At 35.8% G+C, this 16,703-nt stretch overlaps 1 protein-coding gene across 1 annotated transcript in view; it reads left to right on the plus strand.

The window, feature by feature from the left end:
- The window catches only part of LOC129228586 (A-kinase anchor protein 13-like), a gene marked incomplete at its 5' end in the record, with an annotated part of 173,203 nt that extends 156,709 nt beyond the window's left edge, over positions 1–16,494 (plus strand). The window contains 4 exon segments of the mRNA XM_054863269.1: positions 9,742–9,854; positions 12,840–12,944; positions 16,024–16,145; positions 16,453–16,494. Of these exon segments, the coding sequence (XP_054719244.1) occupies positions 9,742–9,854; positions 12,840–12,944; positions 16,024–16,145; positions 16,453–16,494 (382 nt within the window).
- Between the last annotated feature and the right edge of the window lie 209 nt (positions 16,495–16,703).

Raw genomic sequence — 16,703 nt, forward strand, 5'->3', positions numbered from 1 at the left:
GCTATAAGTTTAAATTATTATCATCATTTGTCTGCAATTGTTTGTTTGTTACGATAAATAGTATTAATTCGAATTTCAATATTGCGAAAAAAATATTTTGGGAAATATGTCACATTCCTGTATTTGAGCCAGACTGACGTAAAGCCAAAAATTGCGATTTTCCTTAGTGCATTGTTTATAGATGCCTATTCCGCGTCTAACCATCTAAAAGTAATTCTTTTTTAAAAAAAAATCCTTTTCAATTTTTTACCAAGGTTTAAATAGCGCGCGTCCCATCCTTTGCATTCGCCTGAAAAAAAGGTTTTCCTATCTCCTGTAAAATTGCCATAATATGACTTACGTCTTTCTGGCTCTGAGTTATCAATTATTGCAATAAACACCTTACAAAGACTTCAATATGTTATATCTTAGTTTCCACACATAACGTTTATAAGGACTCGATTTCTGTGCAAAACATTTAAATTTTAAAGATAAGCAATACTTGAATAAAAACAATTTGCACCGTAAATAACGTATCTCATAAAGCTAAAACCCTGAATCGTACAATAGGTAGCGACACATCCGCCATCTTGGGGCTAAACGATGCTTTCCTCCTATTGTGAAGTAGTGTGCTTTATTTCTTGATTGTGGTTCCTTAGTATCTCCATCATACTCCACAATCAAGAAACATCAATCAAGAAGCAAAGCACACTTCTTCATTGTAACAGACATAGGAAGAAAGCGGCGTTTAACCCCAAGATGGCGGACGTGTCTCGACTAATTCTTCGATTCAGGGCTTTAAATAAAGCTACGTCCTTTACTGAGTCAAAAAAGTGTTAAATATTGTTTCTGGAAATCTTCAAAAGTTAATCGCTCTATTTTGAAGAAGAATCCATGTCCGTCATAAATATCATGCAATGAAACAAGAATCAAACTAAGGGCAGATCCAGCTTAGTTTTTTTCCCCCTTTGAGGGTAGCGAGGGGACTTATCAGAAACGAGGCGTTGAAGAACAATTTCAGAACTTGAACGAAAATATTTTTACTTATAAGTCCCCAAATACAGTTTTCGGCTATATTTCGTCGCTTATAGGGACAATGTCATTCCTCCTGTGACCCCTTTCTCTGGACCCTCGCCTGGATCAAGCACGTTTAGAATCTCTGTAGAATGTTTTGTAAAAGAATTGATACATCTATTAAATTGGAGTTCCCTTCTATTGTTCCTGCATTCACTTCATTCTCAGCTTTCACGAAATAACCGTTGTTCGCTCTCTTCCCCCGAGAATCTGGCACTGAAATCACGCACATCAAGTTCAAGCATTCTCGCCATTTTCAAATCTTCTTGCAACAATAATACGCATTTACTGAAATGAAGAAGTGGAAGTAGATCTACGTCTCTCTGCGTAATCATGATCCTTTATTGTAGTTGATGGCAGGACCGAATTCCACGTACCATTAGGGATTTTTATTCATTACACAAAGAAATTTCCAGAAATGAGTTAAACCAGGAAGCAATCTACAAGCACCCTGGTCTATTCTGTGAGCATCATGAGCGAAAACAGAATCGAAATCTCCCATTATCGTTCTGCCCTCTTTATTCATTGTTGAGTGAAGAAACCGGAGTAGCTGGCTCAAATAATGTTTCTAAAGATGGAAGATTTTGATGCATTATCTTATGCTGGGGGTAAACACCATTATGAATACAATGTACCACTGCGAATCGACTTAAAAGTGATTAATGCTTTGTTCGGAGAAAGGTAAACATAGCTGGATCTATAAATATAATATTTGGTATTGCTTTCCGTGGTGCTTGGCTTTGTGGAATAGTTTGTGTGTTGCTGTTCTTAATATGCATTTGTGATTTGATTCTTCTTGCTTGAAAGGGCAGATCCGCTTCTGTTTGCGTGTTTTGAATATATTTGAAGTAGTTTGCGGGGATACCTTTATTAAAACTTTTAGCTGTAATCAAAATGAATTGGTGGCTTTGGTTGGGTGAAGCTGTGTATTTTGTCATTGCTGAATGAGAGGGAAGAGATGTATCATTTTTGAGCATTTTCAATCGTTAATGTGAGTACAGAGACGAAAATAGGCATTTCGGTAGCTATTCATCTTGGCAGTTCCAATGTTGTGTAAGGAACTAAAACTGAGGTGTTGTGGGACGGCATAAACTCACCAAAGTATGCTGAAAGCGATACTTTCAATGTAAATAAATGAATTGTAAATGTTCATTTAAGCGTAATTTTTATCAGCGATTCTCAAAAAAATATCAAACATCATCGCGATAAAATAAACTTGCCCCAAAGAGCAAAAATGCCTCCACCCATCATCCATTTTTTTACAATAAGATGTACATTTCTCCTCCTCACCCCAACTTTTAGTGTGTAGCCACCGCTAAGCACCGTATGGCTGTGTTCGGGACATGGTGCATTTGCGCCGGGAAAGTTCTCTCGCTGGGCATCAATCAATCCAGCCTAGGGCTCACCCCTTAATGTGTAAACCTGACATACCGTAGGTCCGGTTCTCATTGGTGTGCTGTATCTCCCTACAATTAAGGCCCCTACAGTGGACGAGCCGACGTATCCGCCATTTTAGAGCAAACTTGAACCAGTGCTTCACAGCGAAAGCATTGCTGCTGATGTTTACATTTATTTAGCATATGTTAAATTGAAGCAAATAGGTGGTGGTTAGGCTGTTAATTGTGCAAACAACTCTAAGAAAGGATTTCAGCTCTTCAGATTTCCAGCGGAAAAGAAAAATAAATGGATAATTTATAGCCGACGAAGTGACTGGCAGCCTTTAAATGGAGCTCGCTTGTTTGAGGTTTATATCGATTTATTTTTCATGGTTTTACTATCATTACGTTATAAGTGCTCTGAAATCTTTGCTAACATGTTGCAGTGTTCAACGGAATGTCTTTTATTCTGTACTTTCCTGTTGTGCGATAAGTACACTTGCTCCAACATGGCGGATGCATCGGCCTCTCTACACTGTTAAAAATTTTCCGGAAAATTTACGGTAATTGTTACTGGCATCCATGTTGCCAGTAACTATTACCGTAAAAATCAAATGTTACTGTAAAATTTTACGGTTTCCTCGGTAGGCCACAGCAACCAATTGGCGCTGGGATCGCTTATTTCTCCGGTATAAATTACCGTAAATATCAGCGATGCGTTAAGTCCGCCATTTTACAGTAACAATTACCAGAAAATCTTAATGAATTTTTAACAGTGTAGTTATAGGGGTTCTACCTGCAATAAGACCATTTGCACAGTTAGCAATCATTTATTAAGTTCCAAAAAGTATTTTGCATAAAACGTGAAATTTTTCATGATACACAAGTTGCAGCTGTATTTCTTCATTAAAATATCGGAAAGAAGTGCGGCATACTCAAGTACAGATTTGTACTTATTTATTCAAAAATTTAACTTGTTATTATACACTACAATACAAGTTGATTAACTCATAACTATTTCTGCATTCCGCTATTGCAACCAGATTTTTTTTCCTCTAGGGGGAAGGTCATACTAGGATTCGAAATATTTCTTAAAATCAAAAATTATGGGGGAGGGATTGGTTAGTATCCCCCCCTCACTGCTATATTCTATTTCACCGTAAGTTGACTGAAATTACATGAACCTAAACCTAGTAACGTTCAGGGGTGCCCATCCCTCCCAAGCTCAATGGCGCAAATTCCCCCCCCCCTCCAAGAAATTTTTTTTTCTTGCTTTCGAATCGTGTTTAAACAGTTTTTAGTGTCTAATTTCCAGTCAAATTTACTCGGGGGGGGGGGGGGGGGTAGCGCTAACAAATACCATTTGAACTGAAATATTGTTGGATTGTTGACCCACCCTGCTTTCCCGATTTTTACAATATGGATCTTGAGTAAACTAGCTTTGGGTATCCCTGTTTTTTGCTACACCTTATTTGCATTTTTTTTTTTTTTTGAAGCGTTTGGATACTTACGGATAGATTGAATTCAACTTTCTGGCTTAGGATGGAAGCATCACGAGATGTATACAATGTGAACCTTGAAACAGAAATTTATTGTCAATTAAATAGGGGGGTCCGGGGGTTTCTCCCCCGGAAAAATTTTTAAATTGTAGTTTTAAAACCACAGTTTTAGATGATCTCTGGTGATTTAGGGGGAATAAAAGATTTGGTGGCCCCTTCCCGGTAATTTTTCAATATTGAAACTTTAAAAGCACAATTGTGGTTAGTCTACCGTTGTGTTAAGGAGGGCTCTCCTTTATTTTCAAAATTGTAGTTCTAAAAACGCAGTGTTAGACTATCTGTGGTAATGTTAGAGAAAGAAGAGATCCTAGGGCTCGCCCCAGTAAAATATTTAAAATTAAAGTTTTAAAAACGCTTATCTATGGTTGGGGGACAAGCAATTTTCTGAAATTGAAGTTCTAAAATCGCAATTGTAGCCGACCCTTGTGACGTGAAGAAAAGAGTTTTCGGAAGCTCATCCGGAATTTTTCCCGACATTGAAGCCCTGAAAACCAAATTTAAGACGATTTTTTAATAATGTTGACGAGAGTGGGGGAGGGGGAGGAAGAGGAGCGCTTCACTTAAATTTTCGAACTTATAGCTTTAAAAATGCAGTTTTGATCGATCTTGGTAATGTTAGTGGAAAGTGAATTTCGATGCCATTCCCCCGGCAATTTTTTGAAATTGCTACTCCAAAAACGCAGTTCCAGGCTTGTCTTTGATCGTGTTAAGGAAAGGGGCAATGAAAAATAATATAAACACCTTAAGAACAGACTGTTCCACTTCCATCAGCGAAAACCAACATCACTGAAAGTTTTAATAAAAATCCTCTAATGATAAATTAAAACAACCAGTTTAAAAATGGGAGTGAAGTGAAATGAAAAATTATTCGTAAGCTTAAGCTAGTTAATGAAGAAAATACATTAATTGTCGATTGGAGGGATAAAAAATATGTTATTCGTAAACTTCAAAGAAAGACCACTACAGCACACTGGTCAGAATTATTACAAAGAATAAAACATTTTTGACCTCTCTCCCTCTCATCACTGTCACGCGTATTCATCATGCAGAATTGTGCTACTTCAAGAAAATTTATAAAAAATTTAAAAAAAATCAAATCGTCTGATCCAGTTTTAAGATGGACACTAACTCCATGCCGTCTGGGACGTTCCCTTTATTAAAAAAGAGACACAGTCATTAAATTTTGGAAAGGGAGTACCAGGGCCGTCGCCAGATCACAAAACTGGGGGGAGGGGGTTTGTAAGCTTTTGGTGACCCCTTAATTGTTTCAAACGCATGTTCCAATATGCAGAGAGAGAGAGAAAATATGGCTTCTGGTTTAGCAGGGATAGTCATATTACTAGACCTTAGTACTAGCAATATAAATTTAATCGCAAGGATAATATTCAATCAGATTTAGGGGGTGTCGGAGGGCTACCTTCTTGCATTATTTCGAAATTGAAGATGTAAAAACGCAGGCTTAGACTACATTTTAAGTTTGGGAAGAAGGAGAGTGGATGTCCAGGATAGCCTCTTCCGATTATTTTCCCAAATTTAAGTTCCCAACACTATCATACGTTATATTTAATTATGTTCAGAAGAGGGGGTCCGGGGGCTCTCCCCCGGAATTTCCGAGATTGGAATCTAAAAAACACAGTTTCAGACGACCAATGGTGATGTTAAGGGAGAAAGAGACTCTAGGGCATCGTTCTATAATTTTTCCAAATGCAAACTTCAAGCACGCATTCCTAATTGTGAATTATTTCTGATTGTGACACACACGTAAAGGGGGGTTCGCAGGCTCTCCCTCGGGAAAAATTTGAAAATTGTAATTCGAAAAATGCAGTTTTAGACAATGTATGGTAATATTAAAGGCAAAGGCGACCCTCCCCCGAAATTTTTTGAAATTTTGAAGGCTCAAAAACGTGATTGTAGAGTTTTTTTTTTTTTTCTAAAAATTTTGTGCACTACCAGTTACTTGAAATTACAGCTTCGAAAACGAAATTTAAGCCAACTTTCGATGAAAAGTGGGGGGGGGGGGAATTTTGAAGGGGCTCGCGACCAGAAATGTTCCGTAATTGAAGCACTAAAACCGAGGTTTAAGACATTTTTCAATGATGTTGGCGAGAGGGGGGGGGGGCATTCTCTCGGAAAAAATACGATCTATAGAAACCGCAGTTTCAGAAGATTTTTGGTAATGTTAACGGGTGGAGAGATTCGGAGTCCTCCCTTGGCAAATTTTCAAATTTAAAATTTAATTAACGCTGTCGTAGACGATTTTCAATACTGTAAGAGGAATAGAAGGTTTGGCCTCCTCCGAAAATTTTTCTGAATTGAAACCTTAAAAATGAAATTTTTGAGGATCTACGGTAATATTTGGAGGACAACACAGTTTCGGGACACCTCAGGGAGTTTTTTTAAATTAAAGTCCAAACGACGAAATTTATTCGACCTTGAATGATGATGAATGATTAATTGAGAGGGCGTTTCTCGGAGGTTACGTTGGGAGCACTCTCATGGTTTTTCGAAATTACTGTCCTAAATACTCAGGTTTAGGCCATCTTTAATGACTTTAGAGTAAGGGAAAAGGGGTGGGGTTTGAGAACGTTTTCCCGGGATTTTAGTTTGGCTACGTTCCTCCTATCTTCATTGTAAATTTTAATTATTGATACAAATATTGTGGCAATATTTTCTTCCAATTTTCATTTGCCAAACACGATTATTTACTTGGAGTTTCTTTAGTAAAATTTTCAATTTCCCGGCCTAATATTTTTGTTTTCTTGCAATACAAGTGTTTACGGCCTTAGAGAAAGGACTTTTAACATTTTGAACGGATGTAGTAATTTTCTGTGATACCTTAGGTTTCTATTCCACTTCATGTTATTGCAAATATGCCACCTGCATCTCTTGATCAAGTTTTGATTTACTTACGATTTTTCCATTCAAACATTTAGAAATTTTGGTGTGAGTATTCATTACAATACTTTGAATCTCTTTTTTTTATTTAAGTGTTTTTTTCTTTTCTCTCTCCCTCTCTCTGTGAATATTTCCAATTTATTTCGACGACCCATACATTTTTCTCCACTTAGCAATGATTTTCAGGAAAATATTTGTCATTAAAAAAAATAAAAATAAAAAAAATAATAAAAACATACGGGAATGTTTCGCGACCACTACACTAAGGGCTGTCCTATTTATTTTTGTATTTTTTTTTTTAAATTTTAAACTGAAGAACCATGAAGCATAGTTTTTTATGACCAGGGCCGCTCTATGCACAACACTTTAATTTAAGCCGAGCCCACAGTTTCCAACTAGGCAGACATACTCACTCTGCGGCCTAGTGTACTGTACTGCATACTTTTTTTTTTTTTTTTTTTGAATGTTTGAAGCGTACATTTCCGCGGGCCTTACTTAGATACTCTTAGTAAAAAGATATCGTGGATGCTACTAAATTGTATTTTAAGACTACTTTTCTATTCAAATTTTACAGAAAAAAATACTTTTTGTCACTATTATTTCAATTGTTCATTTATAATTACTATTTTATTTCTTTTAAAACAACGAAGAGTTTCAATTTTTCTTCGTTACTTGCATCTCTGAAATGATATTGGTGACCCCACTTCTGAAAAACTGTGGGAGGGGGTGAACATCACCCCCTTCGCGATGTCTCTGAAGAGTACGTGGAAAAAGTATTATTAATGCATATATATCTTGTTGAATGAGTTTAAATATTTTTTCTTTCCGCAATTCAAAAATTTCATATTCCCCCAAGAAAAAAAAATCCCCCCCAAAAATTTTGATGGCGCAACTTGCGCCATAACCCCCCCCCCCCCTGTGGGCACCCCTGGTAACGTTAGAATACTGAATGACAACTTAACTTAAAATCAGACTAGGATGCAAAGTAGAAATTTTACTTAACCTTTTAACAAGTTATAGAATTTCCTAATTTCTACATTGTCAGCCAGTATAACCTCTCTTATATTGTGCTGGATTTAAAAGACATTTTCTTTGTTCTCCTCCCTTACAAAAATGACACTTTGCTAGTCTCTTGGAAATTTTTCATTGCTTTTTATAAACTTCTTTGTGGATTCTGGAGATGTGCAACGTTTAAAAAAATCTGATATTAAGGTTTTGTCTTCAGGGCCCTATCCAAACCGGTTAAACCACGTTTAGTGGTAGGTACAGGGGACCCTGGCGTGTCAAGTGTGAAGTACAAGGCTATTGCAAAAAATAATATTCTTCTAAAATACTATTTTATGCGGGGAGCGTAAAAAAAGCTTAGTTTGTACAATAGAGAGATTTGTACGAACTCACTCTATTGCACAAACTAGAGTTGCAATGGACTCTACAAGACTAGATTCCCTTGCAACCCCGAAACACGTGTCTGCAATTTTTTGTATAATTTGTGCTTTTAACGTTGATTTTCTTCATTCCCCCCCCCCCCCCCTTCTTTACAATAAGAAGAAAAAAAGAGCTGATGTGTGCATCACATGACTTCCCTTTACTCCAATTTAATGTCATTTCCCCATTATTGGCAATTTTAATGTGATTCAATTGTTTATTCTCTAAATATCACCAACAGTGGCCAAATTATAACAAATTGGAGGAAAAAAAAAAAAAAAAAAATCGCCAAATTTGTAGGTAAGTTGGCGACAAAACTTGGCGATCAAAAGACTGGTGATATATCACCAAGTGTCCACCAAATTATAACTTCACTTGAGATTACATCAAAATTAACGATTCCCCCCCCCCCATAAAGGGGCAAAAGACCCCTTTAGGAACACCCGAATGACACCAAAAGGGGAGGTGCACAACTAGACCCCACTAGGAGACTACGTACCAAATTTCAACTTTCTAGGATTTATCGTTCTTGAGTTATGCGACATACATACACACATACATACGTACATACAGACGTCACGAGAAAACTCGTTGTAATTAGCTCGGGAATCGACAAAATTGATATTTCACGTGTCTATACGTTCTTCGGCACTTATCCACGTCTGGTCGAGTCGCAAAAAATTCAATATTTATTCGGGGGTGAGTAAAATGGAAATTAAGATCGATTTTTGAGTGAAAATTTATTTTTTACTTCCTTTTACAAAAAAGAAAGTATTGTATTCGCAAAAAAACTTTCACTCAAAAATCGGCATTAATTTCCATTTTGCTCACCCCCGAATGAATGTTGAGCTTATTTTTCAACCCGACCACACGTGGATACATGCCTAGGAACGTAAGACACTCGAAATATCCATTTTGAAGATCCCCGAGTTAATTACAACTAGTTTTCTCGTGACGTCTGTATGTACGTCGGTATGTGTGTATGTATGTCGCATAACTCAAGAACGGAATGTCCTAGAAAGTTGAAATTTGGTACTTAGACTCCTAGGTGGATCTAGTTGTGCACCTCCCTTTTTGGTTGCATTCGGATGCTCCAAAGGGGGTCTTTTGCCCCTTTTTGGGGGAAAATCATTGTTAATTTCGATGTGAACTCAAGCGGTGTTATAATATGGCGAACACTTGGCGATATATCGCCAGTCTTTTGGTCGCCAAATTTTGTTGCCAACTTGGCGACAACTTTGGCGTTTTTTTTTTTAGAGTAAACTTTTGAATCATATTAAAACTGCCAATAATGAGAAAATGACTTTGAATTGGAGTAAAAGGAAGTCATGTGATGCACACATCAGCTCGTTGTAAAAGGAAGTAAAAAGATGCTTTATTGTAATTTCATCGTTGTTCAGTGTCATTTTTTAATTTTCATTTCTCCATTTTAGCTGCCGGAAGCAAGAAAACGGTTTTGAACCTTACAAATCTGCTGTTGAGCCAAAAGAAAAAGTTCAGCCTTTAGTCATCACCACAGATATTAAACAAAACCATACCGACGTTGGTAAGTGGCTGCGGTAAATGAAAACTGACAAATAAAAATTGCTTCATGTTTTCTGAAATTAATTAATTAATAAAGGAAAAAAAAATATTTTTGTACTCACATATTAAAAATCAGTGTCGATTAGAAAAAAAAAATGTTTTAAAGAGTTCGAAAGATGTCAAATCAAATAGTTGGAGTTCATTATGTAGTTTTTTTTCCTCGAAAATGTGTGAGGAATTTTTTTTATATGTGTTTCTTGACATCGCTTCTCAGCAGGAAAATAAAAAGACTTTTAGGCAGTTGAGAATGACATTCTTTCAGTGTCGAGTGTTTTTCAAAAAATACTGCGAAAAACTTACGTTGATTTTTCTGTTCAAGATATGCATAGATAATTGGTGAACATCATCAGAGAAAGGAATGTTTTTTCAATGGATTTTGCAGTCGAAAATGTTTAGTTATGTGATATTGAATATTTTCTGAAAATCACAATGTTTATAAGATATTTTTCTTAACTATACGATTATTTTTAAGAGATTGTCTCTTTCTTCTTCAACCAATTATTGATGGTCATCGGCCTCCTACATACGACGCGGTTAGTGTAATCAACTTATCGAATAAGTTGCCTGTCAGCTATAGTTGGCTGGCGTTTTTCGTTGTCTTCACATGAGGCAAATTAGTTGAATCAACTTTTCTTCTAATAAGCCGAATGAAGTCTCCAAAAAGCGCCTGCTTGTTTGAACACGCAAAACTCGAGAACTACCCGGCCGATTTTGCTGAAATTTTCACAGCATTTTTTTTTTTTTTTTTTCCAGCACCGAAAAGGTTTGCAGACCAGTTTGAAAAAAATTCGAAGAGTAATTTTTTTATTCCAATTTACGGCGAATTTTCACATAAATTATCGAATATGGGGTGAAAAAATACTTGCACATATACTAATATTACACTTCGTTAGAAAGGGTAGAATTTTCCGCGTTGTACGCAATTCGTTCCAATGCTCCAACTTTATTACGGCGGGAGTTATTTGCGTTTTTTGCTCGAATTTTTTTAGGCTTAGTTGAAATTTAGGCACTACTTTCTTCATTAAATACATCAATAAAAAGTGAAAGAATTGTCCTACAGTTTTCTTTTTGACACCATTGGAAAGAGCTGCTTTTTTTTACTCCAGATCTAACTGGACCCTTGGTCGAAAGTTGAACCCTCTATCTCCATTGGAAAAAAAGTTACAAGCGAATTGAATGAAGCTCAAAAATCTGTTCTCTATTCAAGATTTTAACCATTTTATTTTGCGTTTCCACGGTAACGCTTTTTAAATCCATTGTTTATTTCCATCTTTCTCATTTTCAATTCATAAACTTATTTTATTTTGTGTTTCCATGGTTACGCTTCTTAAATTCGTTTTTCTCATTTTATTTTAATATCTTAAATGTATTTTAATATCTGTCGTCATGGAGGGGAAATTTTGCATGATAGTTTTTTTTTTTTCTTTTATCTTAGCCTGATTGTTGAATATACGTCACTTGACAGAATTTTTATTTTCAAAGTAGACCGGGCAACGCATCTAATTCTACATAATTTGAAAATGACAGTTCATTGATAGTTCCTTTATTGATAGCAACTGAACGTGTTTACATGTATGAAAAGCGATTAGTGAAAACGCTTTACTACATGCCGAGTATTTGCAAAAAATGTAGAGCTTTTATCTAATGTGCTATTTTTCTTTTTCACGTATTGCTCATTGATTTGACCTGTTAGTTTCACTTCGAACACACGAAAACACGGCCCCAGGATCATTTGATTCAGATACTTTGTACAGGCGGACCTGTGAATGAACACTAGCAAAATTTTACTTTCAAAAATTCCGAAAAAAATGTAGTATTCGACATATGACAGTAAATTTTTTTAAATTGATATACGTGAGGCAGTGAGAAGCAAAGGGATGTAAGTGGCAAAATTATAAATTTGGAAATAACCAGTACAAATGGTAGGTGAACCCCTCCTCTGTCTTGGGGCAAGAGATAGTACTAGTAGCCCTGGTAGGTGCTGTTATACAACATGATTTAGGAAACTTTTCAATGAAAGTCTTACCTAGGACATTATTGAGCAATCACGATTGCTTATTGCTTTCATTTGACTGTCTTTGGCGTTGTGGTTCCTTTTTCAGCTTGGACCAGGGCTGCAGCACCACCGTCCACCGGCGGCGGCGCGGCTGCTCCTGAGCACTGTCCCCCGAAATCCACTTTTGCTGGGCGGTGGCGTCCATGTCCCACACACACGAACGCCTACACACACACACACACACACACGAACGCCTACACACACACACACACGAACGCCTACACACACACACGAACGCCTACACAGACACACACACGAACACCTACACGCACACGCACGTACACAACACTCACTCACACACATGCATACATACACTTACGCACCCACACACATGCGCCTACACAAACACACACGCTCGTGATTGCGAAAAACATAATTTGAATTCAAGATGCCAAAAATTCAAATTAATTTTTTTTTTTTTTTTGTCTTTAAATTCGTTTTACTCAAAACTTGAAAATGTCCGCTTACATCCCTTTGCTTCTCACTGCCTTATATGTAATGTAATTATTTTTTAAAAATTGGAAGAACATTTACGGTTCCGCGTCGAACTTAATGGAGGGATTAAAGTTAAAAAAAAAAAAGTTGCTTCTGGTACACTCAGTGAATGAACACCCCCAACCAGTGGACAAACAGAGCATTTTTTGGTCGTGCTCTTATTGGAATAGAAGTATGAAAGAGAAACAACTGACAGTCGTTCATCGAAGAAAACCCTTTTAAAATCTTTATTTAAAAAAGAAAAGAAAAATTAACTGGCCATTCACTGAGGTTGATGTTTCATTAACAAGTCTACCTTATTTATTTATTTTTTAATTTTTATCTTACCTATTATCTTTATTAAAATGTAGATTCTTGTCTTTTTTTTTTCTATGTGATATTTGTTTGTCTTTCCAGAGCATGATATCTTAGAACTAGAGGAACAAAAACTTCTTTTATCAGATATCGAATCAGAAGATAACGATACAGAAAACATGAAAGAGCTCAATCCTACTCAAAATGGTATGTCATCCCCCTTTTTTTCTTTTTATATCTGTTAATCACATTTTTACGTTCGTCTTCTCAAATCATGTTTTATTTACTGAACGTCATTTATCTTTACCGAAAAGTGACTGGAAGTAAACGTAACCTTAAAACCTTAGTAAATTTGATTCGTGAAAGTACAATAGGGTTGTTTCCTTCAGTCAAAAGTAGTACTTTTTGTCACTGAAATTGATAGAATAAGCAAAAACAATAACATGGACCCAGAAAATACTTTCATTTTCCCAACAGTTATTTTTTAATTATTTTTTTAAATGTCGATTTTTCAAACAAAACGTGGTCTTGATGACGTCACAAATGATGCTCTTTGGCGCATGTTTCTATAACGTTTCCACGTTATGATAATCAAGAAGCGAATTAAAATTGCGCTCTACGCTTGCTATCAACCATATCGTTGCCAATACACGAGAGTAAAGATGCGAATTAAATATTTTGCTCCGTGAATGGCAATATTGAATGACAGTTCATCATTTGTGATGTCATCGGACAGAAGCGTAAACAATAAAAGAGCACCTATTTAAGTAATTTTTTAAAAATATTAAACTTAAACAAATTATTTAAAAAATTGTCAGATCCTATGTTTTTGAGCATGCTTTTTCAGAAAAAATACTTTTAAAATTTTTGAAACGACCCTATTATATATCATTTGATAAATATATGATCATTTTTAAAACCACTGACGCGTAGACATTGCTGTAGTTGGGAGAAATATTAGGGGGAGCTCACCTTGGGGTTTGGGGGGACTCTTCAAAACAAAGGGGATTGAAGCTAATTTATTTCATACTAACACTTGCAATAATTTTACAATGAAAAGACTAAATATTTCGGAGAACGCCCCCCCCCCCCTCCTTCCACACACATACAACTGCAGCACTAATTGTGCTACATTAAAATCAATCTCCTCGAATGCAGCTGTTTTTTTTACGATTTTGGTGCCAAAAGTGCTGTTTATAATAACCAGTATATAGAAGTTGAGTACTTTGTGATCCTGTTGCATTCACACCTGTTTCATGCTAACTATGATTAAAGTTTTTAACAAATGATAAATGTTAAAGTTATGTTTTTGTTGTCTAATGGTTAAAACCAATACCTTGCGCCCATATGACTCGGACTTGATTTCAGGCATGGTACGAATTACAGGATTTCAAACTTCAAATTGCAAGAAGAATTTCAAAAAAAAAAAAGAAAGAAAGAAAATTAAGCTGTTTTCTGTAGAATTATTTCTTCCGAAACGATAACAAAGCTGAAAAATTTTACGAAGTCAAAATTCCTAAACTTTTCCATTCATATAAATTAACAGGTAACCCTTAACTGATGAGAGGATTTTTTTGTAATGTGAGTGGTGGATCATGTATGAAACCCCAACATTTACTTCTTATGCACTCCTCAAAATTTAGAAAACAACCCTTTGAAACAATGGCTTCGCTTAGCATTTTAGTTCGTTTCTTCTGTCTGCACAGTGGTTTGACAGCAGGGCTTAATTTCTACCAAAAGAAGTGCAGGTGCCCTATAGTCCCCATATCTTATTTTTACGCGTAAATCCCATAGCAGAATACAACTAAATTTGCTACGTACGTCGCAGAATAGATGGCTGAGCTGCAGAACAATTCTGTTCAAATGTGAGAGGAAAACTCCGACAAATTTCTGTAGGATTTCTGCAGAAAAATTGCAGATTTTCTACAAATATCTTCCAACTAAAGATATAATTTTGCAGAAATTCTGCACAATTTCTACAGATTTCTTCATGTTACAAGAAAATCCAAAAATACGCTAATTCGGCGGAAAGCTCGCACAAATTTTTGAATTTGATGCGTCATTTGTAGGAACTTCAAATTTACTTTGAACTTAAGGGGGTCCGGGGACACAAAAATCCTCAAATTTTGCAATTTTTTTTTATAATTTGAAAAATTGCTCCGTTTTTTTCTGCTTAAGAGGACGTTTGAATCTTGTTTCTACCTTAAATAGAACGAAAGTTATAGTTATTTTTGTTGCAGGCATCTAACGAATGTGTACATAACTTTAAAACTTTAAACGCGTTTTTCTCCATGATGCAATTTTTCCCGATTTCTTGCATTCAAACTCTTATAAGTCAGGAACCGATAGAGATAAAGTAATGAAACTTGGAGCATATCTTTTTCAAGCAATTTACTTTAATTTTTATTCGGCGAATTTGAAAAAAATGTTTACTGAAAAAATTATGATTTTTTTAAAAAAAGTATCTTCGAAATTTTTGAAATTTTTCTTCAAATATTTTTTATTTTTTATCGAATCAATATTTTTAAAATCGCCAAATAAAAATTAAAGCCTAGATATTTGTGCATACTTTCTTGAAAAAAAATTGAAAATTGACCAACAATATTTTGAGTTATAGCAATTTAAAGCAACCCCATTTTTTTGGAAAAAACTAATTAAATTTAAATAAAAAAATAATTTTTTTCATATTTATGTTATGATTTTGCTTATTAAATAAATGATGAATCAGTTCAAAAGATTTCAAAACTCTAAAGTACATAATAAAAATATTTTCAAAATGTGTCCCGGACCCCCTTAAAGAAATATTTGCAGACATTGTACAAATTTCTGCAGAAAATCAACTTTGACTGCCTGCACCTGCTTTATGCCCTTAAGCACCCTACAAAAATGAGATTTGCCCGGATTTTGCCGGAATTCCAGCTTTCTATGTTTGTTTCGTAAAGTTTTCCTCCTTTTTTTTACTATTTCAGACCTCAGAGCGATCCTATATTTCTTATATTTCTGGATTCTGGTTTTTCTTTTGGATCCCATTTTCTGTATTTTTTCCAATCAATCTTCGTCCACCGCAATTTTCGCTGTAAACATATGTTTTGGAAACATGTCAACATTGAACCATGTGCCACACCGAAAATTGCGTGCCGTGCTCTTGCATCCTGAAAATATTTCAATTATTCAGAAATTTTTGAGGTGTTTTATTATATGCTACCGTAACTCAACTCATTTTATTTTTTATTTTAGTAATTTACTTATTTATTAACATTACTTCAATTGCTCTTTATATTTTCAGGGCATCTCCAAGAAAATTTGATGTTCAAGTTGAAAGATGCCCAGATTTTCAACAACTCAAATCGATCAGCCTCGTTGCCGAGGCATGCTTTGCGAAACCAAATCCCTCGCTTCCAGACTAGGGTTCTGGGTGAGTCACTACTCTACTTTTTGTTACGTTATGCTTTACGATATTCCACTGCATTACACTTGCTTAATTTCAATCAATACTGGTAAGTTTTTGTATTTTAAACGGGGTGAAAAAGCCAAATTATCATGGCCATGATGACTGCATTAACATGAAGTAGGAAGACCTTTTCTCCAACTGCCTAGATACGAAAAGGCGTTGGTTTGCCGAGATACTAATTGGTAATCTGAGATGTTTTGTTCCAGGCGGCGCTGACCAATATGTATTGTTAGTAATATAATTATGAGTGTTCTGCAACCGCAGGTTGTGGCGGGGGATGGCGTGGTCCCAAAGCTTGCTGAGTAGAGGTGAGAGGTGAGGTAGAGTTCCTGCTGTTGACATCGTGGAAGAGGGAAGACTGCAAGGGTTTCAGCTCCGATTTTGAAACTGAGCTGGAGCTCCTTTTTCTAGAATTAAGGATTTTTTTTATTTCAACACTTTTCTCTGTTCCTGCTTATTGGGGATTGGGATGCACTCGTGCATTTTGTAGTCCCTAAACTATTTTTCTATTATTG

The sequence above is a fragment of the Uloborus diversus genome, chromosome 8 (assembly GCF_026930045.1).
Source record: "Uloborus diversus isolate 005 chromosome 8, Udiv.v.3.1, whole genome shotgun sequence".
Classification (NCBI taxonomy): domain Eukaryota; kingdom Metazoa; phylum Arthropoda; class Arachnida; order Araneae; family Uloboridae; genus Uloborus; species Uloborus diversus.